The sequence below is a fragment of the Peromyscus leucopus genome, chromosome 2 (assembly GCF_004664715.2).
Source record: "Peromyscus leucopus breed LL Stock chromosome 2, UCI_PerLeu_2.1, whole genome shotgun sequence".
Taxonomy (NCBI): domain Eukaryota; kingdom Metazoa; phylum Chordata; class Mammalia; order Rodentia; family Cricetidae; genus Peromyscus; species Peromyscus leucopus.
This window is the reverse complement of record NC_051064.1, coordinates 42,854,382-42,876,880: the sequence shown is the minus strand read 5'-3', so window position 1 is coordinate 42,876,880 and position 22,499 is coordinate 42,854,382. Positions and strand designations below refer to the sequence as shown.

The 22,499-nt window shown below is 38.3% G+C and overlaps 1 protein-coding gene across 1 annotated transcript; it reads right to left on the bottom strand.

The window, feature by feature from the left end:
- Positions 1 to 11,512: 11,512 nt before the first annotated feature.
- LOC114695418 (DNA mismatch repair protein Msh2) lies at positions 11,513 to 14,551 on the bottom strand. Its single transcript, XM_028872745.2, has one exon. The coding sequence runs from the start codon at positions 14,529 to 14,531 to the stop codon at positions 11,730 to 11,732; it is 2,802 nt and encodes a 933-aa protein (XP_028728578.1). The 5' UTR covers positions 14,532 to 14,551; the 3' UTR covers positions 11,513 to 11,729.
- Between the last annotated feature and the right edge of the window lie 7,948 nt (positions 14,552 to 22,499).

Sequence of the window (22,499 nt, the reverse complement as noted above, 5' to 3'; positions counted from 1 at the left end):
GGGCCTGAATGGATATCTTACAGGCTCTAAGAGACCAAGGATGCCAGCCCAGACTACTATCCCCAGAAAAACTTTCAGGTACCATAAATGGAGAAAACAAGCTATTTCATGACAAAGTCAAATTTAAATAATATCTAACCCACAAATCCAGCCCTATAGAGTTACTAGAAGGAAAACTCCAACCTAAGGAAGTTAACTACACCTCTGAAACACAGGCCATAGATAATCTCACACCAGCAAAACCCAAAAAAGGAAACACCACACATACACACATGCACACGTATGCACGCACACACACACACACACACACACACACACACACACACACACACACTAAAGAAATAACAAAAAAATATGACAGAAAGTAACAATCAATGGTCATTAATATTCCTCAATATCAATGGACTTGGTTCACCAATAAGAACACAAAGGTTAACAGAATGGATATGAAAACATGACCCATCCATCTGCTGCATACAAAAAACATACCTCAACATCAAAGATAGACATTATCTCAGAGAAAAGGGTTGGGAAAATATTCTTCAATCAAATGGACCTAAGAATCAAGATGGTATAGCTGACAATATACACTTCAAACCAAAATCAATCAAGAGAGATGGAGAGGGGCATTTCATACACATCAAAGGAGAAATCCACCAAGATAACCTCTGAATTTTGGACATCTATGCCCCAATTGCAAGAGCATCTACATTTGTAAGAGAAACATTGCTAAAACTTAAATCACACATCAAACTCCACACATTAATTGTGAATTCAACACCACACTGTCACCAATGGACAGTTTATCCAGGTAGAAGCTAAACAAATAAATAACAGAACCAACAGATGTTATGACACAAATGGACCTAAGAAATATCCACAGAACATTTCACTCAAATACAAAAGAATATCCATTCTTCTCAGCATTGCATGGATCTTTGTCCAAAATTGACCATATCCTCACAAAGCATATCTCAGTAGATATAAAACAATTGAAATAAGCTCCAGTATCTTATCAGATGACCACAGAAAAAAAGCTGGATTTTTATAACAACAGAAATGAAGGAAAGCCTATAAACGCATGGAAACTGAACAACTGTCTACTGAGTTACCACTGCGTCAAGGAAGAAATAAAGAAAAAAGTTAAAGACTTTCTAGAAAGCATTGAAATCAATGTATAACATACCCAAACTTATGGGATACAATGAAAGTAGTACTAAAAGGAAAGTTCAGAGACTAAGTACCTCCATAAAGAATTTAAGTCATACTAGCAACTTAAAAGCATACCTGAAAGCTCTAAAAGAAAAAGAAGCAAACACATCCAAGAAGAGTAGATGGCAGGAAATAATCAAACTGGGGGCTGAAATCAATAAAATAAAGAAAGAACAACCCAAAGATCTATGAAACAAAGAGTTGATTTTTTGAGAAAATCAATAAGATATAAAAATGTAGCCAAACTAACTAAAAGATACAGAGAGTATATCCAAATTAATAAAATCACAAACAAAAAGGGGAACATAACAAGAGACACTGAAGAAATCCAAAGAATCATTAGGTCATACTTCAAAAACTTGTATTCCACAAAATTGGAAAATCTGGAAGAAATAGAAAACAAAATGATAATCCACTATGATCAAGTAGGCTTCATCCCAGAGATGCAGGGCTGGTTCAATATATGAAAATCTGTAAACGTAATACACATTATAAACAAATTGAAAGAAAAAACACATGATCATCTCATTATATGCTAAAAAAAGCCTTTGACAAAATCCAAGCCTGTGATAAAATTCTTGGTGAGATCAGAAATACAATGGACATACCTAAACATAACAAAAGCAACATACAGCAAGTTAATAGCCAACATCAAATTAAATGGAGAGAAACTCAAAGCAATTCCAATAAAATAAGGAACAAGACAAGGCTGTCTACTATCTCCATACCTATTCACTATAGTACTTGGATTTCTAGCTAGAGTAAATAAAACAATGAAAGGAGATGAAGGGGATACAAATTGGAAAAAAAGAAGTCAAAGTGTCACTATTTGCACATGATATGATAGCATACATAAGCAGACCCCAAAATTCTAACAGGGAACTTCTGGACCTGATAAACACCTTTAGTCAAGTGGTTGGATACAAGATTAACTCATAAAATAAGTAGCTCTCTCTATACAAATAATAACATGGCTGAGAAAGAAATCAGGGAAACAACACACTTCATGATAGCCTCAAATAATATAAAATATCTTGGTGTAACTCTAACCAAGCAAATGAAAGACCTGTATGACAAGAATTTCAAGTCTTTGAAGAAAGAAATTGGAGAATATATCAGAATATGGAAAGATTCCCATGCTCATAGATAGGTAGGATTAACATAGTAAAAGTGACCATATATCAAAAGCAATTTATACATTCAATAAAAGCACTATCAATGTTCCAATGCAATTCTTTACAGACTTTGAAAGAACAATACTCAACTTCATGTGGAAAAAAAAACCAAACAGATAGCTAAGTACTGTGTAATAAAAGACCTTCCAGACTTATCATCATCCCTGATTTCAAGCTATAAAACAGAGATATTTTAATAAAACCCCCATGATATTGGCATAAAAAGAGACAGGTGGGTCAATCAAAAACCCAGACGTTTATCTATATACCTATGGACACCCAATTTTCAACAAAGTCAAAATTAAACAATGGAAAAAAGAAAACAACTTCAGCAAATGGTGCTGGTATAACTAGATGTTGGCATGTGGAAGACTGCAAATAAATCCGTATCAATTACCCTGCACAAAACTCATGTCCAAGTGGATAAAAATCCTCAACATAAATCCAAATACAGAGAAGCTTATAGAAGAGAAATTGGGAAATAACCTTGTACACACCGGCACAGGAGACAACTTCTTGAATAGAACACCAATAGCATAGGCATTAAGATCGACAATGAATGAACCGTGTGAAACTGAAAAGCTTCTGTAAGCCAAAGGACACCATCAACAGGACAAAACAGCAACCTACAGAACAGGAAAGATCTTCATCAATCAACCCTATATTTGACAGAGGGCTGCTTTCTAAAATACATAAAGAACTGATGCTAGGTAACAAAGAGGGCTCAAGGGACACTCAGACCTCTCTAGGAAGGGAAAATAGAATAGATTCCATCGATAGACTGAGGGAATGAGGGGATAGGAACATGAGGGATCTGGTTGGGGGCAATGGATTGTAGTGTACTGAAAGAGAGGACTGGAAAGGGCAGGCATTTTGAGGTCAGGTAGAAACCTGGACAAGGAAACCTCCCAGGAATCTGCAAGGCTGACCCTAGCTAAGACTCCTAGCAGTGGTGGATGCATGGACTGAACTCACCATCTCCTGTGACCAGGCAAGACTTCCAGTGGAGGGATTAGGACACCAACTCCAGCCACTTAACCTTTGACCTATAGTCTGTCCTGCCTGTAGGATATGTTAGGGATCAAAGGAGTGGCCAACCAGTTAATTGTCTAGCCTGGGACCCATTCCATGAGAGTAAAACCATGCCAACATTGCCTGATCCTCCAGGACCAATGGGCTGGATGACCTAGAGACATAGATTAGAACCAAACAGAACTGGAGAAAAAATTCAATGTAATAACACCTAACAATATTCTGATATACTCATAGTTTGGTGGCTAGCTCAATAATCAGTGGAGAGGCTTCATCCAGAATAATGGAAACAGAGACAGAGACCACCACAACCAAGCATTAGTATGAGCTCAATAATTCCTGCTGAAGACAGGGAGCAAGGTTTGTAGGAGCTACAAGGACATCAAAAGAAAACCCCCAAAATCAACCAACCTTTGCTTATAGGGGCTCATAGAGACTAAATAGACAACCAGGGAGTGTGCATGGGACTGACCTAGGCCGTCTACATATATGTTACAGTTCTGTAGCTTGGTCTTCAAGTGTAACTATTAACAGTGGGAACAGGGGCTGTCTCTAACTCTTTTGCTAGCTTTGGGACCCTATTCTTCATACTAGGTTGCCTTGTCCAGCCTTAATAAAAGAGGAGGTGCTTAATTTTAATGCAACTCAATATGCCATGTTTTGTTGATTTCCATGAGAGGCCTGCCCTTTTCTGAACAGAAACAGGGGAGTAATACATTAGGGGGGATAGAGGGAGGGTGGGTGGAGTTCCTGAGAGGAGAGGAGAGAGGGAAAACTGTGATTGGGATATAAAATAAATGTTTAAAAAGAAATTACTAATAAGAACAATAGGATGCTTATCATAAATTCTTCTAAAATGGTGTGGATATTTAAAGGAAATGATGTGTCTCTTGTATCTGATTTGGGGTACAGTCCCTTCAGCATGTGAACCATTTAACATCTTTTAAACAAGGCATTTCATGACCCCACTGAAAAGAGGACCAACACTTCTGGTAACAAAATCATTCTGGAAAATTTGAAATTTAAAAGCACGTTAACCTGATATAACCAGACCACTGATGGAAACTTTTAAGAGAAATGACTTCACTTTGTATGAGACATTAGAAATGACATCCCAAAAGGCGCTGGGCAATGGGAAGGGGGATATAGAAGGTGCTTATCAAACTCCATTTTATTAAGGAAATGCAACTGATCAGCACTGCACTTCAGATGTGATTACAGGTGACGGTAAACAGCCAGTTTCCATCAATGCAGGGTTTCAGAGAGTTCCCTTCTGTTTACTGTATTTGTAGAAATACAAGCCAGTGTCAACTTCTACTTGAACGGTGTTGGTCACAGGAGCATGGAACGTCAAATTGACAGTTAGAAGGAGCCAAAGGTTCAGGGTCCTATCCCAGCTCGTTTTTGATTAATTCTCATTAGTTATATTAGAACAGCTGAATTTTTTTTAGGAAATTATTCCATTCTTCATTTGTTTTAAGAACCACTGATATTAATGCAATTCTATTCAGGCTGCCAGGTGTTTACTGGATAGTAATGAGGGAGGAGATAGGCTGCCACATTCCCATTTGTGGGTTTGCTGAAAGAAAGGTTCCTGGGTGTACCTCATGTGAAGCCCTACACAGCCCTATGCTCTTTGTGTTGCCTAATGTCCCATCTGTGCTCATGAAGTGTGACTTGATAAGGATATATCAGGTGATGTGTCTGACTTAATGGTATTCCCTCAGAACTGGAGCAATAAACATTAAGAGGCTTTAATTGTATTCTTTGCAGTGGGAGCAATAAACATTAGGGGTCCTATTGTATCCTTTCCCAAAATGTCCCACAAGCCCTATTTGGGGAGTATCTTGATGGCCAGCTCTAATTTCCAATCCTCCCTCCCATTCTATGGGTTTTGAAATTGAGGGTCTGGACAAAAGCAACAGAACTGAATCACTAGCATGTAATTCCCATTTCCATGTAACCTATTTCTAGAAAGGTACCATAACTCCTGGCATTTGCCTGAAAATCAGAACACTAGCAGAACAAAATAGAGCATGCCAAGTGATCTGAAGTATTTGCCTATGGTGAAAACTTGATGAACTGCAGCTACTAACCATATATGCTCAGGGGTAAAACCTATTATATGGAGACAGTCAATAGGATAGACAAGTTGTTTTGAGGGCTTAAAAGACTGTGGTTTAGAGAGAGGGAATTTTTAAATGGATAAAGCATGAGACATCTGACAATCCAGATGACATTGTATCTACACATATCTATACTGCTTTTGTGATGAAACTATATGCTACAATAAACTTTGTATGAAATCACATTAATCTCATATTTTCACTCATATCAGATGACCAAAATGCTTGCAAAAAAGAAAGAAAATTTACAATTATTCTTTCGAGATCCACATGTCATAACGTATGAAGGAGTCAATATAAGATAGTGACTTTACCTGAATTAGTGGGACACTTTTACTCTGTCTAATTTTGCTCTTAGCTCTTTGTTACATTTTTTTTTTGGTACCTCAGGTTTAGGCCTATGGACTTATTCCATAGGATTTAAAGACATAATACTAATTCTATGTTATAGTTTTCATGTTTTTTTCATAATTAACATTAGCTAAATTGAAATGCACATAGAAAAGTTATATAGTCATCAACCTCCTGGCCAATTATTATGCAGCGTGGAGAATCTTTCCAGTTTTTAGTTCAAAAAAGGCAAGATAAAATGAACATGAATTAAAAAAAAACAGATGATACATTATGAAGATCTTAATATTGTTGTGTTTAAGTTCTACATCTTAATCGAAGTTGGAAAATTTTGGCTTCCTTTTATTTTAACATGACTTTAATTTCCTACCAAAATAAGGAATGCATATGAGAATAGACTAGAAAAAATAAAGTACAAATAAATTCCTGTTGATAATTTTATTTAACACTGTGGTTTCTCACACAAAGACATTTAATTTCAAAGCTCTTTGACTTGGCCACAGCCATAATTGTGTATAATATCCATTATCTTCTAATTGGGACTATCTTTTATCTTTGGCTACATTTATCTGAGGATCCCTTCAGAAAGCCCACCAGAAACTCAAATTCCAATTTGTTTTCTCAGCTTGACTAATGATGAAAAGTATCACAAACAGCTATTACGTGTTTATCCATCCCTTCTTTCATCTGGATGTGGCTGTGGGATTTATGCAGCTCAGTGTCAGTCCTCTCTGGAATGCAAATGCAAATGACAACAAGTTCAGCATAAGTGATAACTCCAGATAAAAAGGAACAAAGAGTCTTTAAGGAGATATCAGCAAAGCAAAGTTTCAAAGGAGAACAGCACAAAATATTTATAAAACAGTTCTACACAGATGGAAAAGAAACCAAGTGTCAGAAATAGTCTTAATTTTTTCAGCCAGATATGAATTGTATCTAAATTGAAAAAAAAAGCGTAGAAGCTGAGGCATGGAAGCAAATATACATTAATTGGGCTACTTTTATCTACCTGTCACAGTTCCTTTGGAATCATATTGACTTTGTCTAACAATACTTGTTTACATTCCTTTGCTATCACATTAGCATTTGTTTAATTTTATAAAATAACAAATATGTCCAGCTTAAAATGTTGAAGATACAGCACCTTAGAAACATTGTCAGCTTGAGGACAACCAATGCACTATGCTTCAAATTGTGAAATATTACTCTTAGGAAATGATGTGGTATCAAACATCTTCAATTAACTGAATCATTCCTACACATCTATTCAACGAACACCTGCTGCATGCCAGATGATCTGCTGGGGAGTCCAGATGAGAAACACAAGCGTTGTTGGCAGCTCTTTCTACTCCTGGACCTTGTCTATTCTAGCTTCTTTGGATTGCCTCCTCTGACCTCTCTCAGCCCATGTTTTTCCACCACAGACTCTCATATCTGTGACTGATCTTAGAGCTTACATCAACCAGATAGTTACACACACACACACACACACACACACACACACACACACACACACACACACACACTGTCAATCCTATGCCTCTCACAGCTTGTGAAGCTAAATGCTAAATCACTTATTTATAGTTGTGGAGTTCTAGTATTATTTCCTGTAACCCTTTATTGTCAATTAGACACAACATCTGCTGCTAATAAAGAATATGGATTTGGATATTCTCAGGTGTAGATGACACACTCAGAACAAAGAAGATAAATGTTCACTAACTGAGCCCTCAATTCACAAGTAAGGTCTTCACCATTTAACCAAAGGTTCTTAGGTTACTGACAGGCAATAGGGAAAACACTGGCATTGGATAGATGTTGTTAGGCCCCTGGAGAAGCTAATTAACTTCATCAGCAGGTCTACCTCTTAGATGGGACCCTTGGAGAACTTATTGTTACAAGGAGAATATCATTTGCTGCTACAGAGGTGGCATAAAATCTAGGACTGTTTTAACCTAATAACCTCAAATAAGGCCTCATTATCCATAGTTTGAATATAGTGTCTTTCATCACCAGCCCAGCATGGTTTACTTCCCATTTATATTCTAGGTATGTGATATCTCCACATATTTTCTTTTAATTTTTTTTAAATCCAACATTATTTATTCAAAATATGTGTAACATTCTGTTATGTTAATATATTTTTATCACTGTAACATTACTTGAGTATTGCTTGGATTCTAACCGCTCCCTGGGGGAGTGGGAAGAAGACACAGCATCAATGACACAGACATAGGGAGTCTGTTGAAGGCAAATAACAAACTTCTTTATTCATTAACAGGGAAGGCCTTATATACCCTCTTCCCAGCACCCAGTCTGTGTGGTCATCCCTCATTAGCTGGGTGTGATCAGGAACTCTGACAACAACTGTTGCTAGGTCCTCAGACAGACTCAGCAGGATCAGGAACTCTGACAGCTCATGTTGCTAGGCCCTCAGGCAGACTCCAGGTTGGCTCTTAAGGAGTATGTTACATGCACGCCTTGGCAACTGGTCTGAGCCAATTTCCTCAGCTCTATGGGCCTGTCCTGCTACACTTGAGGAAGATTAACAATAAAATAAGAGATAGATTTTGTTTCTGAAGAAAAATCTGAATGACATAGCACAGCTCATACAAGGACATCTATACTTGGCATCATGTCAACCGTGGCTTTCCCTTTCAGCTACACATGGAACAAACATCCCAGTATCTTGAATATAGAAGCAGAGAGGTCAGGATTGTTTCTTTAATAATTACCCTCTTACAACTACTACTAAGGGCTTCCATAAAAACCAACACAATTGTCCCAGGGAATCAAGGAATTCCTGCTAGTCTCTTAAAAATTCCACTAGCCTCCAATACAACTCTTCTCCAATGCCAAACCTCAGAAATACTTCAGCCCTTCACACTGGACATACTTAAAATTTGACATTGTAGCTGGTGTTTTCTCCAGTCCTACTCAGACCCAAGTAAGCACACAGAAACTTATATTACTTATAAACTGTATGGCTGTGGCAGGCTTCTTGCTAGCTAGATCTTACATCTTAAATTAACCCATTTCTATTAATCTATAAGTTGCCATGTGGCTTATGGCTTACTGATAGTTTACATCTTACTTCTCATGGTGGCGGCGTCTGGCAAGGTTTCCTGACTTAGCTTTCCACTTCCCAGAAATCTCCTCTCTGCTTGTCCCACCTATACAATACTTCCTGCCCGGCTACTGGCCAATCAGCATTTTATTTATCAATCAATCAGAGCAACACATTCATAGCATACAGAAAGACATCCCCAGCACTTCCCTTTTTTTTTTTCAAAAAGGAAGGTTTTAACTTTAACATAGTAAAGTTACATATAACAAAACAATTATCAAGCAAGAATTATAGTTATAATATGTAGTCTATTTGTATTTGGCAAAATTAAAGAACATATCCTATCTATCCTATATTTGTGAGTATAAGTTTTTATATCTAACTTATCTTTTATCATAACTAAGGAAATAATAACTATCTAGTCTTCAACTACATTAAAGACCTCAGAAGGATATAATATTACCTGAGAAATGGGAGAAGGACAGAAGCAACTTTCAGGAGTCTTGAGAGAGTAGACAGAGACAGCTGGCAGCCTAGACAGTCAGCCAAAGTTTCTCTGTGAAGGTGGGGCATCTGTCTTTAGACCAGAGCCCTAGAGTCTCTTGGTTACTTCTCTCTGTGTCCTGTAGAATGTCTGGCATTTTCCTCTGTGAAGCAGGAACCTGAAGGACCATTTCAGCTCACCATGTCACCATAGCTTCCCAATAGAGCCTCTTCCTGTCTAACCTGTGCCTTTATTGCCTTGCTGTTCTGCCTTCTCATTGACTCTTAGCCCAGCCACCTCACTTCCTCGACACTGCCTATCTATACAGACCTCTAGGTCTCTATGGTTGGTACTGGGATTAAAGGTGTGTGTCACCACACTTGGCTGTGTCTTTAAATTCACAGAGACTCTGCCTGCCATGTGATTGGATAAAGGACATGTGCTACCACCACCTGACTTCTGTTTATGGCTGGCTATGACCTCTGATCTCCAGACAAACTTTATTTATTAACATACAAATAAAATTACCCCAGATTTCCCCCTTTTTTTCTAATAAAAAAATATAAAAAAATAAAAAGTTATAACTCATATAAGAAAAACTATATATAATAAGTATAATAACTATATACAATATAAACAAGCAATAAAAACCCCAACATTGCAGAGGAACTTTGGATGACTTTCCAGGTAGATTGAGGTCCCTGTCATTAGGTAGCATGTCAAGCTTCTGGGGTCTTTGATGGAGTTGAAGATTAAATAGTTATAATTATAGTTTTCCTCAGTTATCCTAGAAAGTAATTAGATACAAAACTTTAGACTCACCAAGATAAGATAGATAAGTATTTTCTCAAATTTTGTCAAATGCAAATAGATTATATAGTGTTACTGTAATTCTTACTTAATAACTGTCTTGTTATATATAATTTTACTATGTCAAGATGGAAAACTTCCTTTTGATTAGACAGAAAAGGGGAAGTGCTGTAGGATATCTTCTGGTATGCTGTGAATATGTGTTGCTACCATTGGTTAATACAGAAGCATTTTTGGCCTATGGCAAGACAGGATATAGCCAGGCAGGAAATTCAAACAGATATACGAGGAAAAGATAGGCAGAGTTGGAGGAGATGCTGTGAAGAGACACTGTGGTCCTCCCATGAAGTAAGATGTGAGAGAACAGGTAAAGCCATGAAGGCTCATGACAAAGCACAGACTAATAGGAATGGGTTTAGTTAAGTTTAAAGAGCTAGTTAGTACTTAGCCTGAACCATAGGCCATACCATTTGTAATTAATAGTAAGCCTTTGAGTTTTATAAAAACAGCAGCTGTGGGACCAGGCAGGACCAAAAACTTCAATCTACACTGTTTAATACTCAAGTTCTGAAAATTACTGGGATTGAAGAAACACTGTTGTGGCATGGAGTAATGTCAAATTATATCCATGTAAGTGAGCTTCAGATGGAGTGACTGTGCCTGTACTTTCTGAGAGTGAATCAGAAGAGCTTTGCTTCTCTATAGCATAGAGATACATAGCAAATATGCAACATATGATTGACAGCATAATCAGCAACTGTGATTTTCCTGCCTTACTGATAATAAAAATTTAGCTCACTGTCCCAACTCAACACTTCTAGGAGGCTAGTTTTCTCTGCAGACTTACTTAATGACTCAATTATGATCTAGCAAATCCAATCACTACAGTTCCATTTCCTTCATCAACAACTGATTTAGGTATATGCATGATGAGCTAATCTGACCATTAATTTAATGACAATTGTCTTTTGAATATTCTCTGAGAAAGATTTTCCTCATGGATTAATATTATATATATATGTATATATATATATATATATATATATATATATATATATATATATATATATATATATAATGAAATTGTATCCTAATAAGTATAACACATCAAAATCACAAACTTACTAAATAAAAAGCCAATTGCCAAGGATGAGATACCTCTTTTAGAGTTGTTGATCAGTGGGTCCTCACAGACACTCAAACATCAGAGGTCATTGCCAATGTTTTTTTTTTTTTTTTTTTTTTTTTTTTTCTACAAACTACATGATTTTATTTATAACATTCATCATATCGCTTAAAGTTGCCCATTTCAACAGTGCCCAGTTACAGATCCCCACTTCCGAATACTTCTGAAAATGTTTTCGGGTAAAGTATCATTCAGTACTTCTGTGCACTGCTATCCCAGGTCCTGCCGGTGAGCACTGAGGAGGACACCCGGTGAGCTTACCCTCCTCATCTTCACCCAGGCGGTCTCATGTCACCTTTATTCGTGAGATAATTTCATTCACAAAACCATTATTCTTGGCGACCACCTCGGCCTTCAGTTGTTTTAGCCTCACTGTGATGTTCTCCTCCGACATGTCGGCAAAGGGGACCTGCTTCACCTTGGACAGGAACTCCATAATAATTTTCTCACCTTGCTCTCTTTCCAGGTAGCACTTCTTGGCAGGTGGTTCCATTTCATCCCGTCCCTGGAAGGTTCCAATGTTCTGAAACTCCTCAAGTTCCAGAGCTTTCTGTCTGGCGCACTCAATCACATGCCGAGGGAAATTAGCAAGCTCAGCCACGTGAATCCCAAAACTCTGATCACAGACACCTTTTTTCACTTGGTAAAGCATAGTTAAGGTTTCTTCACTAGTTAGCGCTGTGACATGCAGATTGTTGACAGTTGATATCTGGCTGGCCAAAGCAGTGAGTTCATGGAAATGGGTTGCAAACATGCAAAAGGCACCAATCTTCGTTGCAATGTACTCTGAGATAGCCCAGGCTAACCCAAATCCATCGTAAGTAGATGTTCCTCTTCCCAGTTCGTCAATGATTATTAAGGAATCTTTGGTTGCTGACCTGAGGATAGATGCAGTCTCCAGCATTTCAGCCATGAACGTGGAGACACCTTTCAGCTGACTGTCACCAGCCCCAACTCGAGCCAAGATGCAATCCAAAATGGACACCTCTGCTGACTCACACGGCACAAAACACCCGATCTGGGCCATGAGCACAATCACCCCAGTTTGACGGATGTATGTTGATTTACCTCCCATATTGGGACCAGTGATGATGTAAAACATCTGTTTATCCTTTTCAAAATGCACATCATTCGGAATAAAGGCAACTTCATCTTGAACTTCAACACAAGCGTGCCTGGAGGCTTTCAATATAATTCTTCCTGTTCCTTTCTCCAAGATGACTGGCCGTACGTAAGGAACGGGTGCGGCATTTGAGACGTGAGCAAAGCTGACCACGGCATCTAACTGAGCTAACACATCATTGAGCGTCTGCATTGGCTCCACATAGCCTGAAGAAATATTGACAATTTCTTTAACAATGGCATCCTGGGCCTCCTCATACTCGCCTTTATTCTTAGTATATTCTTCATTTAAAGAAGACAGTTCACTGTTGGTAAACTTAACTCCGTTCTTCTGAATGTCCACTGTGCTGAAGTTCTTATTGTTTCGAAGGACTCTTTCTTCCTTGCAGGTCACACGAAAATAATATCCAAACTGTGCGCTGGAATCCAATTTAATCTGTTTGCCGGCATCCAATCCAAGACCCCGGGCAGCACTTATTAACGTAGCCTGCATCTTCTTTTCCAGGCTATCCATTACTTCTCTTAGTTCACTCAGGTTAGGATCAAATGAAGGTTTTACAAGGAACTCATGGTTTTCCACCTGATCCATATCCAAAGTTGTTTCTATCATTTCTTGAAATTTTGAAAAATCAGAACGAAGATCAGTAAGAGGAGTCACAAAAACGGCCGTCAACAATGCCTGGTGTCTTCCTTGGTATTTCTTCAGAGCCTGTATGACGCTGGGGAGCTGGTTCACACCCTGATACAGCCGGTAACAGTCCTGTAAGTTCGCGGCTTGTCTCTGAAACTTCTTGGCAAGTCGGTTAAGATCTGGAAAGCGACGAAGCAAATCCTCCTGTAAAGTCTGCCTCAGTTCTGAATCTTCTACAAAAGCTTCCACTAAATCTAATCTCTCTTCTATTCTGTTCTTGTCCAGGAGAGGCTGCTTGATCCACTGGTTGACCAATCTCTGTCCTTGGGCAGTTTTGCACTTGTTCAGTAATGCAGCCAGAGACTGGGAGCCAGTGGTGTCTTCAACAGAACCCTGGAAAAGGTTGAGGGCTCTGACTGCTGCCATGTCCAGTTTCATGTACTGGCTGAAGTCAAACGTCGTCAGTTCAAACTGTCCGAAATTGGAGTCATCGGACAGGAGCTCTAAAAACTTGATGACTGCGGATAATGATGAAACTGCAACCTGATTCTCCATCTCTGGTAAGACAGCACTATTGGTCTGCTCTCCTTTCTTGCCTTTTAATAACCGGTTGAGATCCTGACAAATGTCTTTAGTGGAAAAGTCGGCTCTCTTTCTTTCTGTGATCAGAACCCCTCCTCTCTGAACAACCTGCCTCAGTTTCCCCATGTCACCGGAAGTCTCTCCTCCTGGTAAAACACATTCCTTTGGTCCAATCTGAATCAGAAGAGCCTCAAGGTTGGAGAACTGGTCGTTATCAGGAAACTCGCACAGCCCCAGCTTCCTCTGGATGGAATCAACATACCCAACTCCAACCTGTCTTTGGCCATCGACCATGGACATTTTAATACCCACGACGCCAACGGACGCTGACATGTCATTGTTACCAAACAGAATGTCTTCAAACTGAGAAAGATTGCCAGGAGAAGCCTTAAATGCCAAGTACCAGTCGTTCTCCTTGGTGGCCTTATTTCCAGCTTTATTCTTATAAACTTCAACTCTGTACTGACGAACCAGAAGAAGGTCTTTCACAAAGGACTCAAAATTCATTTTACTAAGCACAACACTCTGCAGGGTCTTGGCCCCTGCCGGCCCCATGTACTTGATCACGCCCTGGGTCTTGAACACCTCGCGGGCCGCCAGCAGCGCGTCCTCGCCGTGCGCCGTGTAGAAGTCAACGCGGTCGAAGAGGCGCACCGTGGAGCTCGGCTTCTCCGGCATGCCCTCAAAGAAGCGCACGAAGCCCGCCTCGGCCGGGCCCTCCAGCTGCAGCGTCTCCTTCGGCTGCACCGCCATTTCCGAACCTCTCTGCACGAAAACCCGCCCCATTGCCAATGTTTTTGTTCACAGTTAGAACTTGATTTCAGAACCCTTTTGCTTAAGACACCAAGTATACACACACAAAAAAAATAAATAAATAAATTGGTATTGACTTGGAAGAGACATCTGAACTGGCTAGCTATCATATTGCAAGGAAGATAAATATTCACTGCCTAGAAATAAAGGGAAACATCATTCCGAGCCAGCTGTAAACTCTGTTGGCCTACAGTAAGAACAGACTTGACAAATATGCCCACTGATGTAATAGTGGCACAAGTGGTATGGCAGTAATCATTACTTTATGATTGGATATAAGTCCACTCCACATGGTAAAACTCATAGCTGACACTGTTAATGGAACCAAAACTCATGATTAATAGGTCATAGTACCTAGAGGAGAACCTACTATTTTTCTTATGAATTGATAAAGTATTGAATCATCTCCTAAAGACTTGTCCTTGTAGATACATATTGTCATATCTCGAAACCTTCATCAGAGAAGCTCTTTCTTTAATAGATGTGATTAACATATCCATAACTAGACAATTCACAGAGAACATAGACTATACAGAAGAGTATACAACTCTAAGTAGAACATGTCTATCATGTTCTCTTCTTCCACAGCTCAGGATAATTATGGAGGGGGTTGTGCAGAAAGATTTTAAGAGCCAGAGGCAATGAATGACTGCAATAAGACAGTGTTTTCCAAACAAAACAGGGAAGTTGCACATATGAACTCATAGTGGCTGTGACTAAGACAAAAGATCAAGTTAAATAAAATCCCAGCATGGAGGTGGGATGTGATTACAAAGTTGTACCCCTAGCTAAGAAGTTATTGCCAACTGTTGGATATTAGGAGAGGGAAATTCATTTTTCTTCAGGGATGCAGTGACTGAAAAACTTGCCTTGTTCCAATAGATCTTCTTACATACACACACATAGTGGCAAAAAGAAATAAACTCAGTGGATTTAAAACACAGAGAGAGAGAGAGAGAAAGAGAGAGAGAGAGACAGAGACAGAGAGAGACAGAAACAGAGACAGAGAGACAGACACAGACACAGAGAGACAGACACAGACACACAGAGAGAGAACCTATGCAATTTGGAGCAAATAATAGTGGTGAGGGTAGGGAGGAGTTGGAGAAGAAAGGATGAGGCAGGTTTTATTAAAACACACTTATATGAGTGCAGAAAACTTTCAAGTAATAATTTATATATGTATATGAAGTAAAAATAACATTTCATTCTTTATTTTTGGTGCCATTGTGATAACTATAAATTGAAAACAAATTACAAATATATGAAAACAGTTCATGAAGACATGAACACATATAGAGAAGAGGCAAAGGAAGTCTATTCTATTGCTATTCAACTGACATTGCTGATGAACAAAGTTATTAACCAAACTTCCAGCTATTTTACATATAGACTGACATCACATAGAAAAACACATTTTCTTTATGTAATCTGCCTGAGTAAAATGTACTGCTTGATTAAGAAACATCCCTGCAATTCCAACAGTAAGAGAAGAATGTAATAAATACCTTGCAAGTCAAAAATGTGTATCTTGTGATTTAGATATGTGGGTAAACTTTTGTCTATAAAGTATGAATAGGAAAGTAATTGGTATTAAGAATAATATCTTAAAAGGAAGTTAGTAGGCAGACTATGTAACTGAAGTTTCATGGGGGTAGGGCTGTGCTTCATTAACAGAGTCAGTAAACTTGAATCTGTGTTTACCATGACAGTTGGTACAATTAGACAATGATTTGCACAGAACTTTAAAGATCATAAAGATGTTCTCATGTAGAGGTCTCACTTAGGAGGAAGTAGGCAAATGTTCATCAACTAAACCTTCAATTCATAAGTAAGGCCTCCATTATCAGACCAGAGCTCTCTGCTTATTTTTGGGCCATAGAAGAAACATTGGCATTAGACAGATTACCCAAGTAAAATTGCAGTGTAGCACAAATCCTAAAAGGTCTTATTAATAAAAACAAACCCAGAGCCAGGTATTTGGATGAATGCTGAAAGATCAGAGAAACAGAACAAGCCACAGCTAAACTCATCTCCTCAGATCCTCAGCTGATCTTGTTTCCTCAAACTGGAAGCCTCTCGGTGCTCATCTGGAATGAATCTTAGCTGAACTGCTGCTAAAAGCCTAAAAGCTTAACCAGGCTCTAGTTTCTGGTCCTCATGCCTTATATACCTTTCTGCTTCCTGCCATCACTTCCTGGGAAGAAAAGTGTGTGTCACTGTGGTGGTATTGTGTTCACCAAAATATTGTGTACTCTAATAAAAATATCTGGGGTCAGAGAACAGACAGCCACTAGATACAAAGGCTAGAAAATGGTGGCACTCACACCTTTAATCCTAGCATCCCAGAGAAAGAAATCCCTCTGGATCTCTGTGAGTTCAAGGCCACACTGGAAATAGTCAAGCATGGTGACTCACGCCTTTAATCCCAGAAAGCCAGCCTTTAATCCCAGGGAGTGGTGGTAGAAAGCAGGAAGATATATAAGGCGTGAGGGTGAGAAACTAGAAGCATTTTGGCTGGTTAGGCATTTGGCTGGTTCAGCATTTGGCTTGGTTAATCATTTGGCTGGTTAAGCATTCAAGCTTTTAAGCAGCAGTTCAGCTGAGAGCCATTGGGATGAGGACACAGAAGCTTCCAGTCTGAGGAAACAGGACCAGCTGAGGAATTGGCAAGGTGAGGTTAGCTGTGACTTGTTCTGTCTCTCTGATCTACCAGCATTGACCCCAATAACTCGGCTCGGGTTTGATTTTATTAATGAGAACTGTTAAGATTCCTGCTACATGTCACCATGACTAGATGTTTCCAGCGTGGCGCTGAACTCACAGAGATCCATGAAGATCTCTGCCTCCTGAATGCTAGGTTTAAAGGCGTGTGCTACCACTGCCAACCCTCTGTGCTTAATATTGTGGCTGTTCTCTTCTCTGACCCCCAGATAAGTTTATTAGGGTACACAATATATCCATCTTTGGTCTACAGGCCTAGTATATCTGACAGACTTATCTATGAAGTAGGATTTTTGAAGGACTGTCCCACCTTGTCTTGGCAAAGTTCTGCAGTCACTTTCATTTGTGTACTGCTTGTTCAATTTGGACAGTATACTGTCAGAAGTAGAGGGAAGGACAATTTCTTTGCCCACGTGCCTAGATTTTGCCATAAAGAAAACAAACTCCATATGGAGTTTCTCTGATGCTCATTATGCTCTTTGAAGTAATTGGTGCGGCCAGGAGCAGATGTTTCTCATTGTCATAAAAAGCCTATGTTCTTAAAACATTTCAAATGCCATATTCTGTAGGTCTTTGAAGTGTTTGAAGATTACCTATCTATCTGAAATATATCTCTATATATCTAGAAAACCTGACTAACCTGACTATAAGTTTGACTATTAAGATGACCATTAAGTTGCATTTCTTAATTATATATTACATTTTAAATGAGCTGAATAAACATAATACCCTAAAAAAAGAGTAGAAATATACATATAGTGCAATAAAAGTAAGTTTAAATTTGCATCAATAAACCAAAATCCATACCAATGCAAAATATGTAAGATTAATAGTTGTTTTTTTAGATTTAAATTATCTAAGATTTAAAGTGGCAGGGTCGTGTGCTGTTGCTCCCTTTGGGGGAGGGGGCCAAGTAGCACAGAGTCAAACCACAAAGACTCTGGGAGAATGTTGAAACAACAAGCTCAATTTATGCAGGAAGAGGCAAACCTTATATACCTTCCACCCTGCCCTGGGGGAAGGTCTGATGAACATGTGGCTGCTGTTGTGACATGGCTGCCTCTAATTGGTCCAGATAATCTCCAGATCATGTCTCAGCTGCTGTTGCTAAGGCCCTCAGGCAGACCCAGGTTGGCTCTCAGAAAGTATCTTTTTTACTCGTTTGAACTGGCTAGCCATAAAGCCTGTCAGGGATGAATCATTCCACAAAAGTAGACTCAGTAATCTATCCTTTTATCATATCATTTCTATATCCTATCCCCTTCTTTAGAAAGAGATTGACTATGATCATAAATTGTTTATAACCAAAACACTTTAAATGAAAATAAACATTCATAAAAAATATTTTGGGAATTTGGGCATAGTTTTCTATATTACTTCCTGATGATTCAGGGCACTAGTAATCTTATGGAGATCCTGAGAAAATTTAGAATTATGATTAAATATTGGCTATAGTAGTCTGTGAGTTTGCATTGTCTCAGCCACTTGCCTTGAAGCTATTCTGGATGTTGGATCATCAGGATCATTGCTATCACTGGAAATCTTTCGGGGGGTCTTGCTCAAGCAAACCATATCAGCTGGAAAGCAATCCATACCTTCTCATCTTCTATGGAAACAAAAGTAGAACCTCTTTTCCAAAACAACATATCTTTAGACCCAAATTTTGGAGTCAAGTTATCTTTAAAATATATCTGATATTTTAACTTAGTAACCCCCACAATCAAATGTCTCTCTGTAGTTAGCATATTAACAGTCAAATAATTCAAAGAAAACACAATAATATACGTAATTCAGACTCTGTATATTTTCCATCATTAATTTTTATATATTACTTTATTGCTTTTTAAGACTTTATTTTTATGATGATCTATACCCTTTCTCTTCTCTCTTGCAAGCCTACATACATTTTTTAAAAACATACTGTGTTGAGATGTTTTTTTCCATCTGAATTTGTCTTTATTGTATATCTGTGATACTTTTTTTGGCCACTGTTTTAAACTGCTAAGTAGCATGGCTAGGACCAAAGCTTCTGGCTCCACGCCATTCGGCTTTTCAATGTGGTGGAGATATGTTCATCACCAAGTCAGATAGCCATGCTCACCACCCCAATTCTGACAAGCAGTTTGTCCATGTCAACACCAAGCATCTTTGCAGCACATTGCCCATAAACCCCTTTTAAATGCTCCTTGGCAGGACCTCTCCAGGGAGCTGTCCCTGCTGCCAACAGGAACCAGGAAGTTGAAGTCATTTCTTAAAGGAGCCATGCATCTGTTCACTGCCAGCAAACAGAGCCTTATCTGAAAAAAATGCAGCTACTAAGAAGCCATGCTTGGCTCCCTTTTTTGTGGGTCTAGAAGCCCTCTTTTTTTTTTTTTTTTTTTTTTTTTTTTTTATTCTTTATGTGGGTGTATGTGCCCCACATCAGGCATCAAATATAGATGGAAGTTTCTCGGTCCCATACTGCAGCTGCCATTTTTTTTTTATAATAATCACCCAGAGGCTTAATATTAATTACAAACTTTTTGGCCTCCAGCTCAGGCTTGTTACTAACTAGTTCTTTAAACTTAACTAAACCCATTCCCATTAATCTGTGTTTTGTCATGAGCCTTAGTGACATTACCTGTTCTCTCACATCTTGCTTCTTGGGCAGATCACAGAGTCTCTTCACAGCATCTCTTCCAATTCTGTCTATCTTTTCCCTGTGTATCTGTTTGAATTCCCAGCCTTGCTATATCCTGTCTTGTCATAGGCCAAAGAAGCTTCTTTATTAACCAATGGTAATAACACATACTCACAGAAAGATATCCCATAGCAAAATAGTCTGTTATTCTTGATGAGAGCAGAAGGAGTTTCTAATATCTTATAACTTTACTCAAATTGACAGAAGTTGTTCTGTTTCTTGAAGTGTTTCATTTTCATACTAGTAATAAAGACAGAAGTCTAAAATTACACTTGATAAACATATGAGTAAAACAGATTACTGAACAATCTGAGAAATGAGGAAGAAAAGGGATAGAAAGGCTAAAAGATGATGAATATGTTGCATAACTTTTGTGTGATATTCAGCTCAATACAACTTGATATTTTTAAGTATTCAATACCTGTTTGAAGCACCAAGAAGGGGAGGAAATGAAATATTATTTAATAGATCATCAAATAAACTTATGCAACTAAGATATGACATAAATCTAAGAATTAAAGTGGGGATAGCAGGATGCTTTTAATTTTGAATACTCAGTTCTATTGGACTACATGTCTGCTTCTGTGCTTAGCTGCATATAGTGTTTATTGTTGTGTTTCTGAGATATAATATGAGGCCTAAGATTGTGATGCTTCTAACATTGTTCTTTCTCCTTATGATTGCCTTGGCTGTTCTGGGTCTTTTGTGATTCTTTATGAAATTCAAGATTGCTTTTTCTACTTTTGTGAAAAGTGTCTTTGGGATTTTATTAAGATTTCATTGAATATATATCAGATTTGTTTTGGTAATATAACTATTATCATTAACCCCGATATTTCATGAGTGAGGGGAATCATTCTTCTTCAATTTTTTTGTTTTATGCCTCAAACTGAAAGATATCCTTGAATTTTTGGCTATGTTTATTCCTAAGTTTAAGCAAGTATAAATGGAAATTTTTCCTCATTCCTTTTGAGGTGTGTTTGTACTTATCATATGGGAAGTCTACTGATGTTTGCATGCTGTGGGAAGTTTTTCTAGTAGAGACTTTTGAATTGTTTTAGGATTATATCTTCTACAAACAGGGAAGATGTGATTTCGTTCTTCCTTGTATCACTTTTCTTTCCTTCCCTCATTTATATCACTTTATTTCTTTTTCTTACATGATTACAGTGGTTAAGACTTTGGTCTGTATAGGAAATAAGAACAGCTTGCTTCATTCCTGATTTCAGTTAACTCCTTTTCGTAGTCAGCAGCCTAAATTCAATCTCCAATCTCACCCCCAAGAGGAGAAAACAAACTGCTATAACAGAACATTAAGAAACTGTACAAGACACTGCTAAAAAAAGAAAATTCTGTCAAATCCAGAGAAAGGGAGAAGATACAGGCACAAAAAGGAAAAAGAAACAAGTTTCCAAAAATAATTAAAACCATATTCTAATATAGGTGAACACATGGGGAGGAATAAAGCATAAAACATTAAAATAAAAAATGTGAAAATACTGCTAAAACTATAGGAAAAAGACAAAATGGGATGCATAGGCAGAAAAAAATGGGGAGAGAGAGAGAACATTCATGCTGATGATTGTACTCCAAATGTGATGAGAGTGTGAGACTCAGCCAAGTACAGTAGTCAATCTAGTGCCGGACCTATCTTCTTCACAGTTTTAAGAGATCCTTTGTGTTAATCATCCTGCTGGAGGGATGAGCTTCTGAGTTCTTTCTAATTCACTGTAGTAATGAGTAGAAATACTCAGGTCAGAGATTCATCTACTTACTGACCCCCAACTCAGGGCTATTAAGTCCTGTTATTCTTTATTCATAAATTCTGCTCCCACCCATAAGTTGTGGGATTAGTTAACTTTTCCTATAGATTTCCCTCCCTCAGCCAAGCCTTCTGATACCTGCACAATTCAACTTACAATTGTCTGGCCACTCCATTGTCAACATCAGCCTCTCAGGGGTTTCTCTCAGCCTACCTTTCTCTTTTGATTCCTTGTCCTCACTGTTCAGCATTTGCATTAATTTTTCATCAGCTATATTTGTTTTTCCAAAGTGTAAACACTATATGGATATGGAGTATAAAGTGAGAAAATATGAGTTGGAAATTTGTCCACATACCTTTGTGTGTACAGAGCCTTCAAAAGCTCTCATGTTGTTACTGTCTTGTTATAGGTGGCAGTGGTGATGTGTGTGTGTGTGTGTGTGTGTGTGTGTGTGTGTGTGTGTGTGTGAATTTTCTATAAGGATTGGGAAGAAGTGAATATAAATCTTCAGTTATAATAAGGAATTCATGTTGATACAATTTATTGTCAGACGTGATAGAACTTCAAAGCCTTCTTCTTTGTTGAGGTTGATATGAACTTGTGACTATAATCTGTTGTTAGTTGGTATAGTTCTTTTCACGAATTTTTCTGAAGCTTTGCTCCAGCTTATAATGTATTGGCTCCTGGAAGTGGGCTTTGTTAAGTGAATCTTCACTTTTTGGAAACCAAATGACCCCCAAT